Source organism: Saccharomycopsis crataegensis, assembly GCF_037102585.1.
Source record: "Saccharomycopsis crataegensis DNA, jcf7180000000084, whole genome shotgun sequence".
NCBI classification, from domain to species: Eukaryota; Fungi; Ascomycota; class Saccharomycetes; order Ascoideales; family Saccharomycopsidaceae; genus Saccharomycopsis; species Saccharomycopsis crataegensis.
In genome coordinates this window covers 3315874-3343449 of record NW_027043829.1, presented here as the reverse complement: position 1 = coordinate 3343449, position 27576 = coordinate 3315874, and the positions used below count along the sequence as shown (strand labels likewise).

The following is a 27576-nucleotide window of genomic DNA, read 5'->3' as shown; positions in this document are numbered from 1 at the left end:
GGCGTATTTTTAGTGGCTTTGTTTGAGCACCAGGATAATCACGATTATTAAGGAGGAAAGAATAGGAACTATAGTAAAGAAGCAATAAAACTAAGGAGCCGACCCAACACAATAGGAAAAGTTAATTCAACCATGCTTTTTTCTTTAGAACGCTATAGTGATAAATTTCAGGCAAATCCTCAAAAGCAGATCTAATAATCTTCTTCATAGATCTCAGCAAACCGATTTAATATAAATCCCTGATTTTAAGGTATCACATAGCAAATATAGAATAGGAATACTGTTGTTGACCTAGCACGGTGATACACAAATCCAGCAAGCAGTAGTAGATTTGGGAAGATACTTTTACGCCTTTGGTTGCCCCTAGCAATAATTCTTTACATAGATGTGCTAACGAAAAGGAATACATGGTAGCGGAATTATCGCTTACTATAACAGTAATAAACAAGAAACGAATCATATAATAAAGAACCCAGAATAAGAATAGAGAGAATGTAAAAATAGTACCCGCATAAATTAACAGAAAACATAACGTCTGAATAAACATAAGATAAATCCAATAAACAAAACTAGAAAAGACAAATAGATGATACAAAACATAGAGCCAAAACCAAATCCAAAAAAATAAACAAGAAAGAAGACATAACAGTGAAACAACCCCTCCACTTCAATGGTAAATTTAATGTTCATCACTAAAACCCATATCCAAACAAATCGAATCCCAAATCGCCAATCTTTTGGCCAATTTGACCCATTTGTAATTGGAAAAAGTCGTCACTGAAATTCAAGATTTCCGATCTCACTTTAGATGGACTTCCCATGATCGAACCAATCCCAGTGATAGGGGTGGTTGTCATTGGAACCCCCATCATACTGTTGCCAATGGCATTAGAGAAGTTATTGAACTCAAAGGAAGTATTTGGAGCAATCATCGAAGTAGTTATAGGAGTTTCCTCGAACAGCTGGTTTTCAAATTGAGGCTGGTGTTGAAAATCAATTTGTTGAGCGGCAGCAGGTGAGCTTGTAGGAGTCTTAAGGCCACCAACATCTGCAAAAGTAGTGTCTGTAAATTGTTTGAAATCTCCAAGCTGTATTGGAGATCCAACAGAAATTGAAGATAATAAAGACGAGTTGCGAGCAGCAGGATGGTTAACACCGGCAGCAGCAAACTGTGCAGTAGCACCTAAAGTATTGGCAGGCAATGGAGTGCAAGGCGTTTCCAGAAAGGTTGTGTTTTCTTTGGAAGAAGATCTATTAGGAGTTGATGAAGGCAAAACCAACCTGGAAAGGTCAAATGAAGCACTAGAAAAGGACTTTGAGTTTCTGACCATTGGTTTAGAGATCCTGCTACCGTATGAAAGATTGTCAGTGCTCTTCGATCTTTTTTTAATCACCGGAGAGTTTATTGATGATTCTAAGGAACTTAAAGATTTACCAACGATTTTGGCAAAGGCTGCTTTAGCATCATGGCATTCATCTTCGTCTTCGAATGAGCAGTTCACCTGATGATTTTGGATAGGAGAAAAAGAAGAACTGAGGACGACTTGACCATTCTGAAAGACGCATTTAGGAGGAGAGTCAGCAAATCTGGACTCTGTAGGTGAAGGATATGGGTTGAATTCATAGCCGTTGTTCAAAGTACATGGCGACTGTAATTTATTTTCTTTATTCGAAGTATCGGCTTTTGGAGACAAGTCAACAAATAAGAACTGATTCTTTTTGGCTGCTGAGCTTCTTGATTTTTTTAAAACTTTCCAGTCTGGTTTATTTGTGAATTTCAACTGTTGGAATTTTTCCACTTGACGTTTTTGGTTGTTTGGCTTCTTAGTTGGCTTAATTCTCCAAGCAGCTTTAGGTGTGAAATGTGGAGACATATTGGATTGCATGTATGGTTGTGAGTAATAATATTATAGTAAAGTATATATGTGTATTTTTGATATTGGTGCTAAGCAACGTTGAAAATTCAGTTTGGATAATATGAAGGGCTTCGGAATATGAGGAGGGAAAATTCCAAGGTATTTAAAGTCACTAATAATATTTTTTTTTTCAAGAATATAAAATGTCGTTAATTAGGATTTTTTAGCTTTTTTTATCTGAATAAAGATGAGGTGGTTAGACAGCAGCAAGGATCGGCCATTAATAACAGACAGATAATTATTAATTAATTAAGGTAACTTTAATTATCTATTAATTAATGTGATGAATTTCAAGATATTCAAGGGGCTGCATTGAAATATTCACGAGGATATTACACCTAGTATCACTCTCTTTACTATCTCTACTGTGTGTAGGTTATGTATTTCTTCTTACCCTTACCACTCTTTTCCTCAACTAGCATGACTATTCTTGTTATTTTAAGCCAGGTTTTGACTTTTTTTTGTTTTTTTTTTTTTTTTTCTATCTGTTCACTTGCAACACTGTGTTCCGTATGTGGCTGATGAATGCAGTCTGCTGTTGTCAAAGCTGCAGTCAAATGCTGTCGATCCCAGTATGTCTAAACTGTCAATATCTCGAGCAATTGTACTCAGAGAGATTCCATAACGCCTACTATTGATTGGAAATATCATACCAGCCTGTGCAAAAACATTGTGTATACGAATGTTATTGCTATTACTAAGATATCGTATCGTTACACTGCTGAGATAGTAAGGGTGGGTCTTTTTGTCTCTCACAACACGGTGCAGCAAAAGAAAAAAATAGCGCCAAAGCAAACAACAAAGGTTCTTTTCAGCCATCGGTTGACTACAGCCCTGCTCCGATGGTTGCCAGGCTGTAAAGCTGTCTATCTAGCAGTGAAGTTTTATAAATCATTTCTAATGTATATGATGTTTGTGGTTGGTCATTCATTATACAAAAAAAAAGAAAAGTACTCAGTTATCTCATTTGTTATATTGACTGTCCTTATGCAAATTAAACCCCCACTTTTCTTTCTCTTTGATTACAAAATTAACTAACCTGTGTAATAATCACTGGTGGTAAAAAAGGAAAACACACAAATCAATATAATTGTGTACTCTTAGACGAATAGTAGTATACATAATGGATAGAGAATGGATATGGGAAAATGAAATTATTAGAATGTTAGTTTAGTCAATATTCTGTTTGTTGATTTTAAAAATTTTCGGTTTTAAGATATGGAGGTTAATTCCGTGGCATATTTATTCTCTATTAGTTGCTTCGAAAAGAGAATTCATATTAACCACTCTGACTTGCAATTTCTGTTATTTACATTATACAGTAATCTATCTTTATATCTGTCTTTTTGCATTTGATTTTTCAAATTTGATTTTGCTGTTTTTCGCATTATTATTATTGTTATTGTTATCATTATTATTATTATTATTATCAGCATCATAATTATGATAGTAATTAGTTAATTTATTTTTTATGTTGTTAACGATGGCGAATTGACTATTGAGCAGCTCATTTTATTAGGAAGTTTCAGTTCCCAACAGTATATTGATGATTTCTGATATATTTGCATACAATATCCAATCAACAATTACACTGATATTATCCCAGTAGCTTCCATCTTCTCGATCGACGATAATAGAATGGATACTATCTTAAGCCAAAAGCGGGTTGAAGAACTATCAATATGATAACCAAAAATAATGGTGGAGGCAAGTCTCTGAGACAAGCAACGTCTTCAATATAGCAAAAATAGAAAATTCTTTTCCATTTGGGCATTAATTCCTAGATGATCAGCAAAAAATTATCTAATTAAATTATTCAATGCAATAATAATGATGACATATGCAAGAACTCAAAAAAAAAAAAGAACTTCCATGGTTATCTCGGCTAGCAGACACAAAACTAATCAACATGAGCAGTATCTGAAACAACTAATTAGGGGGAAAGAAAGAAAAAAAATCTTTTAAAAAAGGAAAGGATATTGCATCAAAATAGCGGCGTGGTTTTACTAAAATACCACCACATATACAAACCGGAATGAAAAACTGTACTCTACAATTGTTGAGCCCGCAAAAGAGCCTTATTTTTTTTCTCGGCTTAAAAAATAAAATAATAGGGATTATAGTAGCAGAATTTTGCTTGTGTAATCACACTTCGAAAGACAATAGAATAATAATTAAGGCAGATTTATATTACAACACCAAAACTGTTAGCGTTATTGGGATTAATAATTCGGTTCTGGGATTCTTAAACATCTTGTCGTTGATCATCGGAAAGATCGTTTTTTTTTTTCTGACCGCAGTTACATTGAAAAGCCCCCACAATAGGCGGTTAATTTTAGGTTATGAGTGAATATCTGTGAATCATCTATTCTGGCTCTTAACAAGATCTGTAGGCCAGCACCAACTGAAAGCATGTGATGAAAGAGAGAAAAAATTATAACTGGCATCGATGTCGTTACCTCAGATTCTCCACAAATCCTTTCAGACTATATCTTGTTTGTTAAACGCAGAACTCAGATGAAATCAAGTATACGGCAGCAGCTAATGTAGATACTGCTCTTGTATTTGTTCATTTATTTTTGTCTGTAATATTAATATGTCCACAACTCGTCATATTATTGGAAAGAAAAAAAAAAGTACCAATTTTAGGTTTACGATCTCGCACCTATTACTATTGTTGTACAGTAAGTATAGTATACACGTAAGATCCAATTTACTGCTGATTTTTCATCTCTTGTATATATATATATATACACGGGGAGTTCAATTATGCTTCATACAAGCGATTAGCTTTTTAGAAGTAACGCCACTATAGATATTTCAAAATGAATATAGCCGTAATTTATGAAAAAAAAATGAAAAAAAAATTAAAGAAGAGGAAAATAGTCAACCTCAAATCGGAAAAACTTCTGCATTTCAATGGAAGAAGTCGTACCGAAAGAAAAGACTAGAAGGGCAACAGACGAGATTGAGGTGAAATTTCATGTCAAACTCAAATTCAAAAAGTTTGGGATTAAGCCTTGCAAGCTTGAACACTCTCATGAAAAATTTTCTTGTTATTCTCCAAATTATGCTGTTCTTAACAGATACAGTACAAAATACTAAAGCAGATTGGGATGCACTGAGTCTAGTATATCATACCTAATTTTATTCATGATACTCTAGGAATCAAAAACTCCCGATGAATAATATAAAGACTTATTAGATAAATCTGATAAAACTGAGCTAATTATTTTGACTCCGATCATATTCAGCGATCATCTTCAGCGCGCATTGAAAAATCTGAGAACTCATTATCAAATTAATCGGCAATAGAAGTAAGTTTTCTTCCATTAAAAATATTCCTCCTGTCCAAACCAGCTTGTAAATTCAGAATAAAAGATTTTCGTACTACAACAAAAAACAATATTTGATATTTTGTAAATATAAGAATCAATTAAAAAAACCGAAAAAAATTACTAAACTTATATCAAAATATAGTTGAAAGCCCCACGCGGGGCTCGAACCCGCAACCTTTCGATGACACTTACTATTAAGAGTCGAATGCACTACCGATTGTGCTAGCGAGGCCAGTTTAAAACATTAGCATTTTTTTTGTCCAATAAAGATAAAACAGATTCAATTACTAGGCGCACTACATCGAAAATTCTTAGTATTTGAGATATAGTGCCAAAACCCTCTAACAAAGACCTCCATCTCAGTTCATGAAGCTCCTAGTGATGGGTAATTCACTAACGACTTCATATGATATTTTCACATTGCGCCTTTTTTCCTTAATTTTTTGATTGTTGAGTTTTTTACTGGTGATGTGATTAATCCTTAAAGCAAGGAGTGTGATGTTGTGAGAAAGTTATAGTATTTTACTTACCTATTAGAAAGATCAGCATAAAATTCCCGGCTTGCCTGTTATTTAGAACCTCTGTAACCCGTTAATATACAATTTGATTTGATTTGATTTGGCGCACTACCAACATACGTTTATCTGGTTTCACATAGTAATGATTTTAATAGTTGTAATTTATAGTATTGTATTTATAAGAAAATTAACGGTTTATGTAATATATATAAAGATCAAAAAATAAGGATGTTTAACCCTTATTATATAACAAATAGAATAACAGTAGCGTGTCAAGACGCAGTAAAAGTCAAAAATATGTAATGATGAAAACAGAGGGTAAAACATAAAAGTAGATAATAAGTTTTTTCTGAACAATATAAACTCTATATGGTTCATATATAATAATAGTTTGCTCTTTATCCTTTATTACTTTAGTTGAAATCTTACTATAAGAACGTTTGAATGTTATTAAAACTTCTGAGATCTTCTCTATAGTATTACAATATCACAATGGCCATATGGTTTTTACCCACGTTTCTTTGATTTCTATTGTTTCGTTTTTCATATGTCAGGTATCGATCACGGATTTTGTAATGGTATTTTTAATATTATCTATTATAATTTTTTGCTATTCCCTAAAATTGATCTTATTCTATTATTATTATTTTTTTTTTTTTTTTTTATACAGATTTCATATCTGGAAATGATTTGATGTAGATATGACAGGACCTTGTGGATGAATTTAGATGCTAGGTGTCACCCTAGAGCGTACTTGTATATCAATCTCAGTTTACTGGAGAGAACATCTGAAATATACAATAAATCTATCATGTGCTGCAAATGAATCAATTTATGCAAATAATAGGACATGGCATCAATCACGGCTCAATATTGACTCGCTTGGTGATTACACTTACCCGTGCCAGGCAGCTCATGACGTAGTCGTGTAAAAGTGTAAATTATCTGATTCTGGTAACTGTTTTGCAGGAATTTTATGGAATATCATTTAGTGAATTTGCTTCTATCCAGCATTTAAACTTTTGAAGATGCTTCAGTTTTTTTTTGTTTCGCTCTGTTTATTTATACGTGTTGTTATTTCAGAAGAAGTATCGCCTTTTTCTAGTTTAATTATGACCCACTTGCTGAAATCGAACATCACAATTGATGTCAACAGTCTTAAATGAACATGTAGGTGACCATCTTTCATTTATAACATATTATTCGTATTTCTTCTACATCAATTGTCTGCGATTATGGTAAAGGTCACACATGATTTGAGATGCAGTCTTGTCCAGCGGTCGCTCACTGCATTCTTTAACCTCCACACATCTGGTGTTCCAAAAAAAATCACAATTGAGAAAATCTCTTCCTAGATTGTTTTGGACCACAAAATAAAATCTGGAAACCGGTAACGATTTGATCATTCATTTGATCATTCATCGGGGAAATACCAATCTATTGTTCTTTTTGACTCGTATGCGGCAGCTTATCAGTACAAGTAAAATACTTGTCATTAGAACATCTTCGAGTCGCTAATATACACTACTACCACTACCACCACCACCACTACCACTACTACTGTAAGTATTACACAGTAAAACAGTGCGCATATTTGTAAAAAATTATTCAAGAAACAGACAGCTAATGTACCACCTTATGCGTGAAAGTGACGATAGGCTTTCGATTGCCCACAATCTTGATCGGTGTGCCGTTGTACTCTAATAGAAAAAAAAGAAACAGATACTGGTGCCAATTTTGGACCTGCTTGTTTGCAAATCTAAGGAGAGTCAACTTATCCATACAGGTTAAGAAATAGCGAAGACCCTAACGCTGAAACGGCACTAACAGCAATCATGATGTTATCAACGTCACTTGGGTACCATAGAAAAAAAAAAGAAAAAAAAAAGCCATGCACCTTTTCGCCAACGTTGAAACGTTAATTGTGACGATAGTAATAATGCTGATATTTGGGACATTATCTGGTGAAGCATATCCGTACCTATATATAGCAAGAAATAAAAGTAAGAAATAAGGAACCACAGAAACTTCCCCATCTAAAAGTGTGTGGCATCTCGGTGCTTCACTCAGTATCTGTCAACGTATTTATTTCCTCATCTTGAAAGACGGCTCTGGGCTGACAGGCTGACAGGCTGACATATGGTTTGCTTGGTTACTTGGACATCATTTCATAAAACATTATATATATATATATAGTATAAATTACCTGAATCCCTTTCAATATATAGTATAGTAAAAATGGGCTTTAAATGGACCCCAGTCCACACAGACAAACATAAAAATCACATGCAAGTCATCTCATCACCCAATTTTATGGGCCCACGCTAATACTCGGGGCTAGCTTCCTCGGAGATCCAAATTTATTATGCAAATTGGATAAAAAGAAGAAGTAGGATAATAATAAAGAGAGGCAGTAAAAAAATATATAGCAAAGGAGGAGGATGGTTTAATAATACAGAACAAAAATTTGTGAAACCAAAACATGACCCAGTTATAGTCGGTCTGGGAGTAACGTAACAGATGAACGCAACGTATTTAATATCAAATAGTACAAATACCATAATATTATTAGCTCCTAAGTCAAAATATTGATTGCAGATCGGACCGATAATCCTGGCTTGCTTCAGGTTCAGGGTTGTTTCATAATCACTAAAACGCAGGCGTAGCCGGATAGCATGGGTCATCCCACACCCAGTTTATTCACATCTAAAAAAAAAAGAAATACGATGAATGAATTGTATATTAACGAGTCAGAAAAGAAATACGATGAATGAATTGTATATTAACGAGTCAGAAAAGAAATACGCAAGAAGATATTCTTGAATAACTTCTTCGTCTCACCTTAATTTTGGAATTCAAGTGCTGGGTTACTTCGTTTCTCCAAAATTCGATTATGGACCATTTCGAATGAGCGTATGCCAAACATGATACTTAATTAGTGGACACTTATAATATAATTTCTAATATATGTTCTGAAACCATTCAACTCAATCTTATTTTCAATATGAGTCGTCTAAAAAAATCCCATCCTGGGTAAAAATCATGCAAATACTTAGCCAAATGCTAATTTTTGCTTACAAGAGTATGGCGATCTTTTTTAAAATAGAAACTGACAACATACAGGAAAGAAATACTCAACATTGCTCTTCCAGGATATGTATATGTACTACAAACAAATAATCCCTATATTATTATTGTATGAATATATATATATATAGGGAGTGGTGATAATCCTAACGCGTTGTGTGTACATCCTAGAAAACGCTATATTTTGAATATTTGAAGGCTGGTAAGCAACTTTCAAATAACAATTGAAAAAAAGTAATCCATTCAACAATGTGAGTCGCTCAAGCGTCAATATTTACAAAAATGAATTCATAGTAATAGTAATAATAAATATAATATAAGTTAGCAATAATATAGGATAAGGGTAATTAGTAATACACCAACCACAAAAGGTGGTTAGTTAGCAGCCAGTGGATTTATAGTATAATGAAATAATAGTATAGTTCAGGCACCAGACAGGCTATAATATAACATCTGACACAGACAGCTTGTTGAAGCTTGGGACGTCAGAAACAGCAGTAAATTAAATATTAAAACAATAAACTTCCCACAACAAAACAAAAATAACGAGAGTAAAACGATAACAAAACCTGAATACATAAACACCAGACGCGAGATAAAAAAATAAGCCAGAAAAATAAAAAAAACACCAATATAATGATCTCCCATTAATAAATTGGTACCCAAGAAATGAAAACCCATGAAAAAAAAAGACAAGGAACGAATGAAAAAGGTCATTTTCATTCTCCATAATAATAATATAGTACTAAACCTTTGATAGAATTGAACAAAATCAGGAGCAGACGCAATCAAACAGGTAGTGGTAAAAACAATAGAATATAACTTTTAGTCGTTCAAAGTGGCAGAACATAAAGAATAAACGACAAAATCTAATACGACTCTTCATTATCGAAACCGTAGCACTCGTATAGTCCTCTGTAATAAATTTCGAAATCATCATCAGCAATAATGTTTCTTAACACAGAACTCTTCTCAAGTCTTGGATTGTACTTGGCTCTAACATCTTCCCAATTTAACAATCTTTCTAACCTTTTTTCTTCTAAATCATCGACAAAATGACCATGTATTAAAGCACCCATCTTAGGACACTGTAAGACTTTATGGCCAGACTTCAAAGCATTCAATTCACGACGATTTCTGGAGTGAAGTTTCTTGTATTTTGTGCATTGAGAATTGGTGGATTGTTTTTGCTTTGACAATTCAGAGTCCAATTGCACCATCATTTGGCGATATTGGTCGTCCGAATACAAGTCCATTTCATGCCAATAAGACAACTGAACACTGCGCTCTTCGTGACGTTCGAGGGTCTTTTGCCATTTTTCATTGAGAATTTGGGTTGATTTATGGTATTGAGCTTCCAATTGACGACATTTATCAAGTGCATCAGAATACCTTTCGGAATCGAGTTCTGGTAGGCATTTAGCAATCTCAACACCAGTATTGAACATCACTTGTTTAGCTTCCCTTGGAAGAGCAGAGTGTAAGACATGAATTTTTGAAAGATCTTCATTATAAGAAAGGAGAATGGAAATAGCTGATTGCAAAGTAGTGGACTCATTGATAGATAAAGATCTTGACTTGAGAGAAGATTTACGTGATTTCAAATAAAGAGAGGCCGAAGATTTGTTGTTGGAGAGTTCAATAATGGAAGTCTGTACAGACGAAGAGTTAGAAGCAGCAGTGAATGCTGAATTCATAGATGAGCAAATAGAGTCATCGTAAGATGTTGTGGCGGTTAAAACATCAGAACCTTCAACATCAATAATATTTAAAACTTCATCCTTAGACAAAGAGTAGGAATATTTAATTTGTTGATTGATGTTGAACTTTGTCAAATCGGCACTATTAACCAAAGGCCCAAAACAAGTGTGATGCTGGTCAGGGAAAGTGAAAACAATAAATCTTTGATTATGGTGATCAGTTTGATTGCATTTACTTCTCACTAATTGATGATACAAATCATTGCTCACCGGCTTTAGAACTTCTTTAGTGGTACCGACGGAAGCTAATGGCAAGTTCAAAGATTTTTGGCTCCATTTTCTCCACATAATGTAACGGGTTCTCTCAGGATTGTACAAGTTGGAGTTTTTGAACTTAGAGTCATCTCCACTTGGGGAATAGTTGGTAATATTTGAGCTTGCCAAGTGGAGAAAATTATCATCGTTATAGTTGAAGTTGTTGTTGAATTCATGCTTGTTGACGATGTAATCTTTCATAACTTGTTTGCGAACAAATCTTTCGTTACTCAAGAACTTTGCAGTGATCGCCACATGATTGAATTGGCAGTTAGAGTCGTTGGAGTAGTTGTTAAAAGACAAGCAATCATCATTGAATTGGAGGGCTCTCAAGCTGACTTCTTGGTTCTTGATTGAATGGTCAACATATTTGTAGGAATTAATAATTTGATCACAAGAGATGGTATCGTTTTTGGCCAAATAGTTATGAGCAGGATGGCATACACTATTCAGGTATAATATCTGACTCTTGTTTGACCTGGAAACGGTGGCTGGGACTTGAAGAATATGTTCCATATTTAACAGACTTCTTTGGTATATGGATTCAAACTTGAGGAGGTGGTTATGTTACGTGGCACAGTGTGATAGATATGTGAAAAATATATACCACCTATTGAATGAGGAGATAAACTGAATGAATGATGGGATATGAGTATGGTTATAAATAATTTTGCTATAGTACAGATTGGGAAGGCTGATGAACCATAACACCGAGTGACAATAAATCTGGGAATGTCCAGTTATTTAAATAAAGGGACGATGCCGATCAATTGATAAGGAGGCCAAGCATACTGATGCACCAAACTGTATGTCTAGTGTGACAAGCACATCCATGTATACAGACGCAATTATCTGCACAATACCCAAACCACTTGAACGTTAAAATAGCCAACGGCGGAGAGGGCCGCGCAGCTGCTGTGACCCACGGGGGACATAGACTCGTGGTGTCCCACAAAATATCGATTCTATCAGAGTCAAAGGCATGGCCAACACACTTATTTGTAAAATATAATATGTACAGTTTCTTACGTTTGGAAGTTTGTATTGCTCATTTCATCATCACCATTAAACAAAAGACCACCAGGAACACACAAAAAAAAAGTTATCGGCCAGCATCCTTCCATGCACTATTGTGCACTTGTTATTGCTAATACCACCAACAAGATCAATTAATATATCCCAAACCTCACTTAGACCTTAAAATACTCACGAATTCCAGTTACTAATTTATCTAATTTAATCTGTCATCACACCTATTGTGACCCACTCTGTTTCCTTGAATAGACAGTTGTTCAAAGAAGGTCAGTGTAGAATCCTTACTATTGGAATTTTGACGACATGACCCCTGTTATTATACAAATTTTCTGATGGATCACTGTGATAATAAAGGATACTCCTAGCAATATTTACAAATGACATGGTAATAGCCTCCAAAGACGTCATAAATCTGAAAACTAAGAGAGTTATGACTTGCTAACTCATTTTATATCCAATATTCCAACCACCTTTTGTATGTTAGTTTCTTTTTTCCCTGTCTTTTTTCTTGTACCTCATAACAATGCCGGATAATTGTCAGCCATCTATGCTTTCTTTTTCTTTTTTTATGGATACTTGCCAAGGTACCCAGTCAATCCACGTCAAACTTGCACAAAATAATTGTCCTGTAACATCGTACACACATTATCACATAGCAACATTACATCCTTGGTATCAACAAAATTGAGGTGTCGAAGTAAATGATGGTGAGGATAGCTCTATCCTTGACCCACCGTGCTTCGTGAGTTACAGAGAGTGGTTGAAAATCGCTAAAAACATTAAGGGTTTTATGGATCTACCTCAGGAAAATGTGAATACTAAGAGTTCTATCACATATTATACGATGATCTTTAAAAATATAACCACAATTTGCTTTCTTTACATCCTAAAATTTAAATCAATATTTCAGAATCATCCACACACATTGAAGAGATCTTCAATAAATGTGCTTGATTATTGTGTAAACATACTACCACACACTTAATTTTTGGTTCAGAATATTGTCACTTTTTGAAAGGCCCATTTTTTTTTTTAAAAAAAAATCTCTTAATGAGATATCCCGATATATATCCTTCCATGAGAATTTGGTTATCTCATGTTCAAATGCCCCTATTTTACTTCAAGACCATAAAACAATAACTATTATAAGAACATTGAAAGTAATGATTTCATTGTAAAAGGAAAATCCATTTCTGCGGATATTTTTCTTCACTATCCAAATTATTAAATTAATTACTGGAAAAAGCATCTTTCAGGACCACCCCTCCAATGATCTATCTCTAAGAGAAATTTTTAATGATCAGCACCTAATTTCATTATAGTTTAATGATGATTGAGAGATTTAAAATACAATAGAAAGAAAAAAAAAATCCTTACCGTAGTTTCAAACTAAGCAATCTGTCAGGTTTCTAAGATAAATTGGTATAATAGCCGTCCGCAAGGATAGTTTAATTAACTATACAGATCCTCTTTGAGGTTCTGTCAATGTCAAATAAGTTCAGTGCTTTGAGTGACTAACAAAAATGAATCCCAATTGAGTTTCTTCATCATGTAAACATGAGTAAAAAAAAAAAGTAATAGAAAGGAAACAAACAGATAGGTAATAGGTCGTATAATATGTTATTTTTTATCTTTGAGGTTTACTATGCAAGAAGTTGTGGGGGTGGTATCAATCCGACACTAAAATTTTGCTTTTGTCAAATATGCATTATTGCTCTTTGAAAATGCGACTATAGTACCATATATGATATTGGATCACCTCGTTGATTAAAAACAAAAGCAAACCAAAGAAAATAACAATAATAGTAAAATGATAATTGAGTAAATCAATATTGAGCTTCCCTGATGATATTTTATAACTAATAGCATTCCTTACAAGAAGCGCTTGGTAACAAAGAGCTTCTTTACATTCTTCAAAAGCAAACGGTGACATAAGCATGGTAATTAGATTAATTAAACATAATAATTCGCGAAAAAAAAACGTCAGCTAGCCCGCCTCAACTACAAAATTGGTTTCTATGTAAATCACCCTATTATTTGAGCGCCTTGAAGAATATCGTGAAGCGTTCACTGACATGTCTGCTAATTATTACTGCATTTCCAGCTTGTCTATCTAAGGTAATATGTATTGAAGAATAAAAAATAGTCTTCAATAGCAAAAGCAAAAAAGTAAAATGGAACTAGAAAATATGATTAGGATCCAAGCGTTGCAATATTTCTTAATATGATGGTTTCGCCAGCCTGGTAATTGATTTCAAGAACTGGTTCATTAGGCCCAGTTTAAAGACTTGGCCATCATTTGATTATAAACAAGAAAATACAATAACATGCTGCTGTACTATTAATATCAAAAATTAGAAGGATTGATTATTCTAATTAAGGTTATGAGAAAAATTTTTTTTCATTGCCTCTCTGCGAACAATAGCTATTTATATTTGTCTCAAATATTTCAAAAAGATTTTGCAAAACGATAATTATCTTGAGAAAAAAAAAATTACTAGTGACAAAATGCATTGTTATTTTTCAAACAGAGTGTTACAAAATAAATTACTGAAAAAGTCCTGAAGATCGGATACAATTTGCATTGTATCTACTGTGTTGATCATATGCATAGAACAGGGTATAACATGTTGTAATCTCTCTTTATCACTAGCGTCTGGACAGAAGCCTCAGACATTCAAGTGAGAAATAAAAAATAACAACAAATAAATAAATTTCTCACTAGAAAAATTGATAAATAGTGCACTGACGAAAAAAAAAGAGGATTTTGCTTTAATTATTTCTCGCAATTAAGTTTTATACGTGACTATTTATTGTACAGTTGCGATCTGCAAATTTCACCATGACAAATTAACCCCTAATTAAACCACGTTTTGGCAAAAAACAAGAGTCCAATTTTTTATTTTTCAAATAATGATAATAATACAAGCCTCAAAAAATAACTTTGAGAATATGTATATGTGAATATTCAACGTTTGAAGGAAGAAGGAGACGTTAAATCTTGAACTTTTCGAGAAATTGTTGATGGAGCATAGTGGTCCTTTGAAAAATCTCTTAGACGAGCCAGGGCTAGGGGGAACTGGAGGGCCTTGATATCACGAATATATAGAAACTATACTAATCTCTTTAATTCAATGATATTTGTACTTATTCTAGTTTGTTTGTTGCCTAAGTGTAAACAAAGTACCTACGAACAGCTCTAATGTTTTCATTTTTTTTTTTTTTGTGGGGAGCGGAACATGGGGGTTTATTCATTCACAATCTTAATCTTCTCAACATCACACAAACTCAATTAAACTAGTTGATCATGTACAATGTACAATTAATCATTTATTACACATGTATTTTTGAAATCTTTTTGTCTAAAGAATGCTTCGTGCTCAGTATAAATTTGTTTCCAGTACTTTAGAATAAAAATGACTAATAGTGTACTCTTTTGAAAGTTGATCAAGAAGGACTGCGAACAGTAATAATGACCTCAATTCAATAATTTCCGTAAAGGCGGAATAATAAATTTATATACACAAGAAATTGCAATTAATATTGAAATATAATATTAGAAAGCCTGAGTGTTAACTACATTTTTCAAAGCACTATGTGTACATTGCTCATCATATTTTTCAAGAGCACTAAATGTGTCAATTGTGTCAAAAAAATATGACAGGATAAGATATACATGAATAATTAGGATAACAGCTTTTTGTACATAAAAAGACACGGGTTGAGCTTCGTGTGACACTGTCTTTGTTTTTACTTTATTGTTTTTTCCCAATTAATAATATTACTAGCTTTCCAATAGCTACACTCAGTAGCAACTCTCAGCACATAATAGCAATAAGAGCGCACTATTTTTAGTATTTTGAAACATTGCTGTCGTCACATAATCTGAGATTTCTGGAAGACTTTCTACAATTTAATGTTTTGGTCGAGATCAGGTCATTTTAGGGACCCATTATTTGGTTTTTAGTGTCTTTGCATAGTGCTTTGTGGTTTTTGGTGTGAACTTCAAAAAACGCAAATAACAATACTTGTGTGAGACAATAAATAGTAGAAGAAAGCAAATCAGGGGGCTTTTCATGCTCAGTGGGTTAAAATATATCATTAAAATGAGTTTAATGGCTCAATACATAAAAGGTAAAGCGATACCTCTCTTCATATTGGAAGAATGTATACTGTGAATAATACCATGATCATGGTATGTCCCAGATATGGCAAATAACCCAAAAATCAAGAAAAGAAAGGCTGTTTCCTTTTTAATATTTTTTTCTCGAAAGCTTCAGATTTCAGGATAAATTTGAAGATGTATTTTAGTTACGAGGCATGTACATCTGCGGTTATAAAGCTGAAGGCTGTCTAATACACTAAAGTTACATTCGGAACATCAAAGATTAAGAAAGAGTAGGATCAGGTTATAAATAGCCCCCCGATAACTTTTCAAGAATCGGCGACTAATCTAAAAAGGAAGTAAATTCAATTTCCAGGGGAGATGTTATATTTAGCTGGAACCGTTAGAGTGGAGATGGCTTTTACTACTTACAAAATGAACCAAAAGATAACACCCTCTTAACACCCCATGTATTATTCCTAACAACAAAAATAAGATAATTCTAGTTTTGATAAAGCCCATAACTAGTTCAAATCTGCTTGTTTCAAAGCTGGGACATGTACGAAATGAAGAGAAAAAAAAGAAAAAAAAAAAAACGGGAAATAATCCGACTTCTTGGATCGCCAGTTTTAAGATGCGATCAAAAATCGGTTTCCACTTGCAAAATTGAACTAACAGGCACTTTAGAATATTATGTTATTTGCATAAATATATAATACCCGATTAGATTGTTGAAAATTTAGCTGGCTTCGAGAGGTTGAGTGTTATTATATATCTAACGCTTTGAGCTGGTTGCTACAAAGAGATTGGAGTTATCTCTAGCTTGACCCATTTTTATTGGCAATGCGTCAAAACTACTGCAAGCTTTGCAAGCTACATTACCAAGGGCCTAGAACTCTGGGCGATGGGACCGCTATAAGCAAAAACAGAGAAAAAAAAAGATACGGAGAAGCCAAAGAAATAAAAATATAATATCGATTCGCTCAAATAAAGAAGAGAGAAAGAAAGATCATGGATTAAATGAATATTCATGATTTTGCCACAAACATCTTTTCTAGAAATGGACTATGAGATATGGCCGCTTGGCAAGGAGTCCTATAGTTTGTCTGCATATCTGCGATAACAACGGTTCTGTATCCACGATAACAACGGTTCTTTCCTATGCGCCCTTTTTTTTTGTTTGTTTCATCTGTGGTAGGATTCTGTGTCACAAAATTTGGCACGACCCAAAATTTGAATCACAATCTAAGGATTCCAGAGCTGCGACCTGTCCCACTTGAAATGCCGCTGTGTCTATGATACATTTCTAAAACGAGGATCATTTAATATTTAGCCGATTTACGAAACGTTAATCAAAATGTGACTGAGATTATTACCACAGTAAAAGTTATGATCATATTTTTCCCGTTCTTAAAGTGCTAACCTACATCCGCGTTATAAAAATCACCACAACTGTGAAGGAAATATTTCTTTAGCCTTCTATTTGTTGTGTTCCACGCACGCCCCTAAGAAAAAGTTAGACATAATGCACGTGGCATATTTGTACATCCTTTTTTGGCAGCATATCAACTTAGAAAGAGCAACGTGTTGCTCAAGGCAAAGGTCAATGTCGTGAATAGCTCTTTGTATGCTGAATTATAATATCTATTTTAGTCACACACGAATATTGCAATATTAAGACATTAAAAAGAAACAGCGCGCCAATCACGTGCCCAGCGCCTTAGAAGTGGCATTGACGGTCTCCAATTCTGGGCGATGCTTTAAAAATGATGAAGATGATATTCCAATAACAATGTATCAAAAAATACTACAGAATCAATCACCATAGATTTTTTCTTTTACTTTTTGTACAACTGTTTTGTTATTCAAACACTTTGGAAGTATAAAAAGAGTTCTTTACAGGATTAAGTGTACAGATTTGGCGATAGGTAATTTGTCACCAGAGCCATTGGCAATTGTTGCAAAATCAAAAACGTGAGGCATCAGCAGAAAGTTAAGTTTGTCCTGTGATATCTAAGCGAAAGAAATTGCAATACGTGCTTTTGTGCTTTAGCGAAGCGGCAACAGAAACTTTGATTCCGGATATCAACGAAATGCCATATATGATGTTGAAATTTTGAAACGAATGATATTTTATATTCTAATTTTTTTTACTTCAATAGCATTATTTTTTTTCATCTTTTAATAAGGCACAACTAGCTGAATATAGGTTAAAAAACAGAAAATAATATCACAATTGGGTTCATGCATGTTACAGAAAAACCGCCTGCTGGGCGCATAACTTCCATAAAAATATCAGCAAAAGGGTCCTACTAGTTCAGTACCCTTCAAGTAGAAGAGAAGCTAGTTGATGAGCTTTGCCGTTAATTCTTGAAATAATTTATGTAATTTTGAGACTTGAATAAAACAGAATCAAGGATAAACCACATAATTTAGGATTTAGGGCAGCGACGATACACAAGGCGATAAGCGAGATGTAAATTACCGTAAGCGAGGTGCTAAAAGAATCATGGATAACAACATGATTTAGCTTATAAGGCATTTCCCATTAGGCAAGGCAATAAGCGAGATGCACAGTGCCATAAGCGAGTGGCCAACAGAGAACTAATTAATAAATGGATTCAAAAAATTCCGAAGTCGATAATTATGTTATCATTCAGCATTGTTAATTTATGTGGGACAGTATAGATAACAAGCTATATGGCAGAACTACATATCTATCAGTTTCTACCAAACAAATGCCATAGCTTTTAAGGCTTCCTATTCATTTTGGGTTCGTAAATAGCTTTAATTCCAGAATATTTTAAATTTTGAAGGCAGTTAAAAATTCACATATCCTTTCATTCTCCGATCAACTCGACAAATGCATAAGGGGGTGGCATTTGAAAGCTACCATTTTTTTTTAAATTTCTTCTGATAGAAAGATAGAGTTTGATTACCAATATATATCAGTGTTTTTTCATTGCAATAAAATAATCAGTGATGAAATTGTTAGCATTACATAGATTAGTTCTACAGTTCTGAAGATTTACGGGAAAGAATAGAATATCATTGACTGATGATCTAGATAAAAACACTGACACTAGTTTTTCACTCCCCCAAAGTTTCTTTGAGGGCCTTGGCTTTACCGTTAGAGCGTTCTAATCAAAGCTAGTAAAGTAATCCAGGAAGATAGAAAAGATTCTTGAGGTGGTGAAAAAACGACCCAAATTATTCACAAGCCAACAATTCCAATATTTTGCCCGTTTTTTTTTTCATAAGCAATTCTGTAAGTATTTTCTTCTTTCATCATATTTGCTTTCATGGTACCAAAAAAACAGTGACAAGTTCCCATCTATTGCCTTTGATACTATCTCGTGAAATGCTCGCAGATGAATATATTAATGGTATGTTTCAGCTATTATATTTTTTAGAGGTCATTTCATTTCTTTTTAATGCATTTCGAATACTCTGTCGCCAACATTAAGGCTAGCCTGTAAACTATTCTTTTTCTTTTTCTTACATAGCAACACTACCACAGAGTGTAAGAATGTAATTTTTTCTTTTCTGAATATTATTAATATTCCCTTAGAAGAAGAAGAGGAAGAAGTAGAAAAATGATAATAATAATAATAATAATAAAAAAAAAAAGTCACTTAAAGGAAAAAAAAATGTCTCTTTCTATGGCACCTGTGAAACTCAACGATGGTAATTACATTTCTCGAGTTGGTTTTGGAATATTTCTAGTTGATCCTGAAGAAACTGTTAATCTGGTGTATAATGCTATAAAGATAGGTTATCGTCATATCCATAGCGCCGAGTATTACGAAAATGAACTCGAATCTGCCAGAGGTATCAAGAAATGGCTTGATGAAGATCCAGTTAACAACAAAAGATCTGATGTTTTTTATACGACTAAAGTTGCCATGACTAGTATGAGTTATGAAAAGGCAAGCATAAATATTACTAAGCGTTTGGAAATTATTAAGCCTTTGCTTGGATACATTGATTTGCTTTTGATTCATGCCCCAATTGCTGATAGTCCTGCCGATCGAGTTGGGGCATACCGTGCTTTGGAGCAGTATAAAATGTCAAATCCAACAATCATGAGATCTATTGGGGTTTCGAACTATGCGGTAAGACATCTCAAAGAATTGTCTGCAAGTGGAATTAATATCAAACCAGCTATTAACCCAGTTGAATTACATCCATGATTGACTCATAAGGATGTCGTTGGTTATTGCGAGTCTGAAGGAATTAAAATGGAAGCTTATTCTCCTTTAACAAGGGGAAAAAAGCTAGAAGACCCAAATTTGTTGCTAGTAGCCAAGGGTATGGCAAATCTCCTGCACAAATTTTAGTCAATTGGTCTTTGCAAAAAGGATTTATCCCAATAGACAAATCCACTAGTGAGGCTAGAATCCGGGAAAATTTCGAAAGCACCAATTTCAAATTAAGCGATGCAGATGTAAAGCTTTTGACCCATGACGAAGAGATTTTGTATCTCTCTCTGGGTGGGATCCAACCACAGCTGAATGAAGGTGGATTTTTGTTTGCATTTTCCATGATTTAAAATGCCTTTTCTTAACCTATATAACGCTAGTTGTGTATTTTTCTTGAAACATTCAATACCAAAAATATTGATTATTTATTTAACAGGAATTTTATCTCTTGTAGAGTACTTTACAAAACGATACCACTTGTCGTCAAATCATGCATTAGGATAAGATAGAAAATTGAAATATAGTACAACTCAAGAAATAACGGAAACAAAATAATCGAGGAATCAATATTTTCCTTTATGTTTTTCCATTACCATTTTTCTTCAGGATTTTCCTTAAATTTCAAATAATCATCCATATTAAACAAAGATAATTCAGTCTCATTTTCAATGCCACAGTCTTTTAAGAGCTTATCGCCATCAATAAGTAATGTGTCTTCATCATCGTTCATATTTATCACAAGATTCATAGTCTTGGAACCATGGGCTTTGGTATAAATCTTCAAAGTGTCATAGTTAACATTTCTATATGGTCTATAAGCCCCAGTTTTTTGAATCATTTCAATAACTTGTTCTTTTAAAGAATTGACGGTGGTAGTGGTGAGATCAATACCATGAATTACGTAATTTTTGACATTTCTGTAAGGGAAAGACTTGATAATTCTCACGGTGATGATGGCTTGTGTATCTAGTTTAGCCATTCTGTTAGTATGAAAAGTACTTGATAGAGAATTAATATGAAAAAGTCTGACACATACCTGGACGGGTAGTAGAGGTTAAAGGCTCCTCCATGTCAAAATCATTAACAGCTGACATCTCGTTGGTTTTGTATGTTTCTTTAATATTATGAGAGGACTACAATACCCAAGTTCTCTTCTTTGAAGGTTATTTTTTTTTCTTTTGTTGAAGTAAAGAGGGTGTAAGACCCCATTAAGATATAACATTTACCGCGCACGGTGTGTGCATGCACATTAACAACAAGGGTGCGATACCTTCCGCCATAACCGCTAAGTAGAACTCATTTTAATTGATATTGGGTGATCATCTTATCATTACAGTACTGAAATATGTATTTTAGGTAACTGATAAATTGACAAAACAAGATATATTCATCAAAATATAATCATCTTGAGTACAAACCACAACCACGCAATCAACACTATTAAGGTGGCATTTTGAACTTACCTGTCTCATTTAGTCCAAAAAAAAGGTATTCCGCTGTTTTTTTCAAGAAATCTCGTCTATAGTTCACATTATAGAAATGAAGTCTCTTTCAGTCCTTGTGAAAAGAAAAAATAATGTGTTGTTGGTAAGAAAATATTGTTCAATGGAAAGCTGACTAACAGTGGGGCTAAAGATTTACATGTATTTGGTGCATCAAATTATTCAATGAGATCTCATAAACTAGACATGTTATTCTTGTGTAGATAGGCTGTTGTTCTGACTTAGTAGAGATGAACTGGTTGTTGAATGTACTACTATTTCAAATGCGATAAGATAACATGTTACTCGCTACTCCAGTTGTGAATCATAATAATAAAGTAGGGTGACATATGCGTACTGCCGTAGTCATGACTCAAACAACTGATTTGAAATCAAAGAAACGATATTTATGACAATATATAAGAATTATTGGATTCCTTGAATTATTGTTGACACATATTTGGGAAAAAAAAATTGTGAATAAGATTCAAAGTTATTGAAGAATATCAAAATCCTCACGATGCAGATTGAAATACGCCCAGTTGCTGAATCAGATCACGATGAATGGCTCAGGCTATTCAATCTTTACTTGGTTTTTTATAAAGCATCTTTACCAGAAGAAACTAAAGAATTCACTTTTAGAAGATTGCTAGATCCAGCTATTCCTATGTGGTCAGCTTTGGCAATCCATCCAGAAACTAAAAAACCAATTGGCCTAGCGAATTACCTTCAACATTTGGCGACCTGGTCAACAGAAGATATGATTTATCTTAATGATCTTTACGTGGATGAGAAACAAAGGTTGAAGAATGTTGGAAAGCAATTGATCGAGTATGTTTATAAAAAAGCAGATGAATTAGGTGCCCCAGTAGTTTATTGGTCAACAGATTTTGATAATCATAGAGCACAATTGTTGTATACCAAGGTTGGTGTCAGGACCAACAAAGTGAAGTATTTTAGATCTCCAGAAACATATTAGTATCTACTATTTTGTTCAATCTTCCATTTTCATATTATCTAAATAGCAAGGTGATGCTTAAAAGTAACCAATGGTTGAATTCTTGATAACAAAAAATAGCCTCAGGATTAGTATTAAATTTTATTTTTATTATTGCCAATTTTAAAAGTCAGTTGAGTATAACAACCAAGTTATCAAACCGCATGATTCGATGAGGAAAATTATTACAATATATTGTCATCATTGATGATTTTTATCTATTTAATAAATAACAATTTTTTACAGTAACCACTAGTCTATCCGGTAAGGAAATACCGATACGGTAGTGCACACAAACTTGCAAGATCTATGAAATAGGAAATATAGATGAGATAAAGCTGCGATGAAGATGATATTCAACCGTAATCGAACCTCTTTCCCCATTAACAGTTTACTTCTTCTATTAATGATTAAATAAAGTTGCTGATGACTAATTAATGATGAAGATAGACAGCTGATGTTTCTACTGGAGTAATTGGATAGGTCCTTCCGTGTTTTTGTTCCCAATGACGCACCCGGAAAATGTTTTGATCAAAATATGCCCCAAGAGGTCCTTAATTCCCCCAAAGATTATGCTACTTCGCATATGGTACTCATATTATTGATTGAAACTCTCCTTCTATTACCTTTTTTCTTTCTTTTTCCCTTTTTCCGCATCCCTCTAGTGCCGAGATAGATATCCCGAAACTGAAACTTGGAAAACTGCAAGCTGGAACTAGCGATTTTAGAAAAACTAATCAATCTGCTAAAGCGCTATGAAATATATCATGTACATATCTAAAAAACAAATGATTTTATTCAAGTATCGGAAATGGTTTTGGTTTTATTGAGAAAAATTTGTGTGATCATGATTGAGAAGCCGCGATCAATACAATCTGAATTGGAAAAGTTACTCGAATTTGGGACTTATTTGATGTTTGAGACGGCATAAAAACAACAATATGATGATAGAATTCAAGTTTGAAGGCCAAAACTACTAATATTGAAACAAATATTGTTACAAATATTGTTACAAATATTGCCGCAAGAGTCTTGTGTTTCGGGATATCCTGAAACGGATTTGGGTACTTCCTGCAGAAGCTGCGACACAAGGGCTGCATGAAGCAAAATTAACTAATTAATCCACCATATGTGCTCCCTATCTCTCTACACCGAATTTTATTTTAGTTTTGGCTTATATATCCACATCATCCCTTATTTTTATTAGTGTCGAATTTTTTTTATTTCTCTCTGATCATATTCCTAGAGAACAAGAATAATAGAAAGAGATAATTACCCCTTGATATGAACTCCAAGGAAAAACTGCTGTGGGTTAAGATCCAACATAAAGCTTTTGCTAGATGGATCAATATTCAATTCGAAAATTCTGGCAGCAAAGAAGTTCAACGCCTTCGAGTGCGTAATTTGGCCAAAGATTTGAGTGATGGGGTTAAATTGAACTATTTGGTTAGAGAAATCTCCAAAGGAAAATATAAAAAGCACTTCAACGCAAGGCCAAAATTTAGAATTCATTATGTTGATAACATTAGTTGTGCCTTGGAATACCTCAAGTCATCGGGGATTCGTTTACACAGTATTGGTGCTGAAGATATTTACGAAGGAAATTTAAAGATGATCCTTGGCTTGATTTGGGGGCTTATTTTGAATACCTTGATTGAACTAGAAAACGCTCAAGATTTCTCTACCATAAAGAAAATACTATTAGCTTGGTGTGCTGAGCAAGTCCAAGAATTTGATGGATTAGTCACCATCACCGACTTTAGCACCTCTTGGAATAATGGTGTTGCTTTATGTGCCTTATTAAGTAGCCTCCGACCTGATTTACTCGATTTTTATACTTTGGATTTAACCAAAAAAGAGGTGAATACAAGAAAAGCCATTGCCTTGGCTGCGAAAATCGGCATCCCCCAATTGATTGACTGTGAAGATCTTTTATGTACCAGACCAGATGAGAAGTCGGTTGTGACTTATATTCTTGGATGGTATGAAAAATTTAATGATAAACAGATCATGTTTGAAGATAGTGGCATTTCCAGATCTGCTTCAATCAAATCTTCGCCAAAAATGGTGATTCAGAGTCTTGCTACTTGTACACCAAAGAAACCTCAAGAGCTGTTACGTGAGACTGAGAATTACAATCATATCCAAAACACACCAAAGAAAGACCATCACCTGCCAAAGAAAGTGGAGAATGACTGCCACATCCAAAGCACTCCAAAGAAGCACCAAAAACTGGTAAATAAAGCTGAGAATAATAATCAGCTTCGAAGTACTCCAGTCAAGAAGGCTTCTAACACCGCCATCGAAAATCCATTTCACAAAAAAAGTCTCTCACAATCTAAAACCAGTGACTCCAATTCAAGAGTACTGCCAGTATCTCAAAACTCACCAGCACCTTCCTCTGCTGCTTCACCATTCTCAATGGAAGAATCACCAATTATTGAAAACACTAGAAGAGTGTCTCCTTTGCTAAGAGACAATAGCATATTTTATCATTCCAGAACTAAAGAAATTGCAAGATCGTTTGACTCACGATCGGACTTTGATTTAAGTAGGTCTTCATCGGTCAGTAGGGCCCCATCCATATCGAAGTTGAATATTATGAATCCATTCCAAAGAAATGAATTCTTGTCTAATCTGGCTGTGGATCATAAAGAGAAATGGTTTAATTCCTTGGACTCCCAAATCGACCTTTTTGAATCAAGCCACCATAATGCTTCCAAGGTGTCTATTGATTTTTCTTTGTCCTCACAAGAAGATAAATCCACTAATAGCTCATACCAAGGCCTCACAAAGAAAGTGTCTTTGTTTTCTGTTAATTCTGGTAGTGATGATAGCATTTCCGTACCAGAAAGAAGCAGAATGAGGATTGCTAAAAATGTCGCCGACCCTAGTGACCAGGAATCGGAAACATTTAGAGCTGCCATGATGGTTCTATCTGAAGTGTTTGCTTTGAAAGAAGAGTACGAAAAAAGAAGCAAGATATTTGCGTCAAATGTCAGAACCCAAATCTACAAGTGGACCAACTTGGTTAGCTATAATGAGCTTTATGATTTGGATGAATTGGAATATGAAAGAAAATATTTGGAGGAAACTTTTCAAAAGACAAAGAGATCCTTCAAGTTGGAAAAGAATAATATTTCTTTGATTTTTAATAAGATCAATTTCTTACTCAAGTCTCTCAATTCCGAATATTCATACAAGACAAAAATTGGATTGGGTTTGGATGACCTTGATAAAATCTGGAGGGATCTATGTGCAGAGGAAGCTAGATACTTACAACAGATAATTTTGAAACTTTCAACTTTGAAAAGTTATATCAAGAATAACTATTTGGATACATTGAAGGTTATAAACGGCCGCTATTTGCTGACCAAAGATGAGATTGGAAAGTTTTTGACCAATTATTCTATGTCAAATGAAGAAAAAATCCCAACGATTCAAGGTTTTAATGTGAAAGTCGACCAATTGGTTTCATTGTTGAAGAATATGAGCTTATTGAATCAACAGTGTATCAAATATCAAATAGATTATGATGATGCTTTGAATGCTTTGAAGAGCATGAAATTCTCTGAAGCTTCTAATAAGCCAATCAATCCTTTCGATACTGTTGAATTATTTGCAGATGAACAAAAAACTCCCTGGCCTGCAGAGTTTCTTGATTATAATGAGCTTTTATTTGAAGTCAACATGTTGCAAGAAACCACCAAAAACTTTTCTTGTTTCCTTGATAACAAAACTGTTGTTAAAAAATTTGATGCTAATGAACTTTCCCAAATGTTTGATAAATTTTCCGTTCATAATGAATTTATTACCAAGAAAGAATTCAGATCAGTGATCTGCACCTCCGAAAAATTCGACAAGGAATATTCCAAGTCTCTTGAAAGCTCTTTACCTGTCCACGTATCAAGATCAGGATATGACTTCCGGTCGTTTATCGAAAACATTCTGGCTTTTGATGAGAAAAATGTTCTTGGTGCTCCAATTGCCTTAAAGCTATCAAAACAAAACACTGCACACAATAGTGATATCTTGTCCCCAACAACATCCTCTGTTTACAACGATGAGGGATCCCCAAGATTATCGTCTCTTGGCTCAATCATGGAACCTCCACATTCTCCTGAGTCAGATCCAAGTGCCAGTGACCGTTCTGTCATGTCCACTCCAAGCTCAGTGAATGATTCCTCATTTAGCCCCGGTTCTCCTGATACTGTTTACGAAGATGAATCAGATGGTGCTGCCGAATTGAACATCAAATTCAAAAATAGACGAAGAATCGCAAACAAATTTTCTAAATATCCAACGAAGCTCCAGCTTCCAATGGATTTCACAATTGTTCTTGAAGAACAATTTTCTACCTAATGCAATACCTTTCAGTTTCTTGTCACTTTCTACGCTTTCAAATTCCCTTATTTCAGTTCAATAGAATTTTATATACATTTATCTTTTCAAAAAAATTGGTATAATATTATGATTTTAATGTTAAAGACTCCTTTTAATAAGAAAATTATAAACTGCTTGGTTTAGTGAAGGGAAGGCTGCAAATTAATGGTGGCCAGAGGCGCTGGTGGATATGATCACACGGCATAAGTTAGAACCACTGAAGAATCAATAATCACACCACTACAACAAATCTTTGTGTACAGAATTAATTTAATGAAGGATATCAGATGATAATCTAATTATTTTTTGTCAGAAAGCTTGTCATTTAAAACATCAGATTACATTGTTGTAACTTTTTTTCTTTGTCTGAATGTAATGATATTTCAAAAATACTCTAGACAATATGAAGAAATCCACATGACTAGAGAATTGAGATAATTTCCGCAGTTTATAGCGTAACATACAATGAATTAATCATGAATCTATGAAAATAATGAAA

At 34.0% G+C, this 27576-nt stretch overlaps 8 protein-coding genes across 8 annotated transcripts; 5 read left to right on the top strand and 3 right to left on the bottom strand. All coding sequences in view use genetic code 12, as the record gives it.

The window, feature by feature from the left end:
- Window positions 1–692: 692 nt before the first annotated feature.
- On the bottom strand, window positions 693–1886 carry DASC09_043970 (uncharacterized protein; the record flags this gene model as incomplete). The annotated part of the gene is made up of 1 exon (XM_064997996.1): window positions 693–1886. The coding sequence occupies one exon, from the start codon at window positions 1884–1886 to the stop codon at window positions 693–695; it is 1194 nt and encodes a 397-aa protein (XP_064854068.1).
- Window positions 1887–4835: 2949 nt separating this feature from the next.
- DASC09_043960 (uncharacterized protein) lies at window positions 4836–5021 on the top strand (the record flags this gene model as incomplete). The annotated part of the gene is made up of 1 exon (XM_064997995.1): window positions 4836–5021. One exon carries the CDS (start codon window positions 4836–4838, stop codon window positions 5019–5021), a length of 186 nt encoding a protein of 61 aa, XP_064854067.1.
- A 4707-nt stretch (window positions 5022–9728) lies between these two features.
- On the bottom strand, window positions 9729–11390 carry DASC09_043950 (uncharacterized protein; the record flags this gene model as incomplete). Its single annotated transcript, XM_064997994.1, has 1 exon — window positions 9729–11390. The coding sequence occupies one exon, from the start codon at window positions 11388–11390 to the stop codon at window positions 9729–9731; it is 1662 nt and encodes a 553-aa protein (XP_064854066.1).
- Window positions 11391–19664: 8274 nt separating this feature from the next.
- DASC09_043940 (uncharacterized protein) lies at window positions 19665–20207 on the top strand (the record flags this gene model as incomplete). Its single annotated transcript, XM_064997993.1, has 1 exon — window positions 19665–20207. The coding sequence occupies one exon, from the start codon at window positions 19665–19667 to the stop codon at window positions 20205–20207; it is 543 nt and encodes a 180-aa protein (XP_064854065.1).
- A 48-nt stretch (window positions 20208–20255) lies between these two features.
- Window positions 20256–20566, top strand: DASC09_043930 (uncharacterized protein; the record flags this gene model as incomplete). Its single annotated transcript, XM_064997992.1, has 2 exons — window positions 20256–20325; window positions 20355–20566. The coding sequence occupies 2 exons, from the start codon at window positions 20256–20258 to the stop codon at window positions 20564–20566; spliced, it is 282 nt and encodes a 93-aa protein (XP_064854064.1).
- Window positions 20567–20805: 239 nt separating this feature from the next.
- On the bottom strand, window positions 20806–21310 carry AIM29 (Aim29p; the record flags this gene model as incomplete). Its single annotated transcript, XM_064997991.1, has 2 exons — window positions 20806–21182; window positions 21253–21310. 2 exons carry the CDS (start codon window positions 21308–21310, stop codon window positions 20806–20808), a joined length of 435 nt encoding a protein of 144 aa, XP_064854063.1.
- A 907-nt stretch (window positions 21311–22217) lies between these two features.
- On the top strand, window positions 22218–22676 carry DASC09_043910 (GNAT family N-acetyltransferase; the record flags this gene model as incomplete). The annotated part of the gene is made up of 1 exon (XM_064997990.1): window positions 22218–22676. One exon carries the CDS (start codon window positions 22218–22220, stop codon window positions 22674–22676), a length of 459 nt encoding a protein of 152 aa, XP_064854062.1.
- A 1302-nt stretch (window positions 22677–23978) lies between these two features.
- DASC09_043900 (uncharacterized protein) lies at window positions 23979–27056 on the top strand (the record flags this gene model as incomplete). The annotated part of the gene is made up of 1 exon (XM_064997989.1): window positions 23979–27056. The coding sequence occupies one exon, from the start codon at window positions 23979–23981 to the stop codon at window positions 27054–27056; it is 3078 nt and encodes a 1025-aa protein (XP_064854061.1).
- Between the last annotated feature and the right edge of the window lie 520 nt (window positions 27057–27576).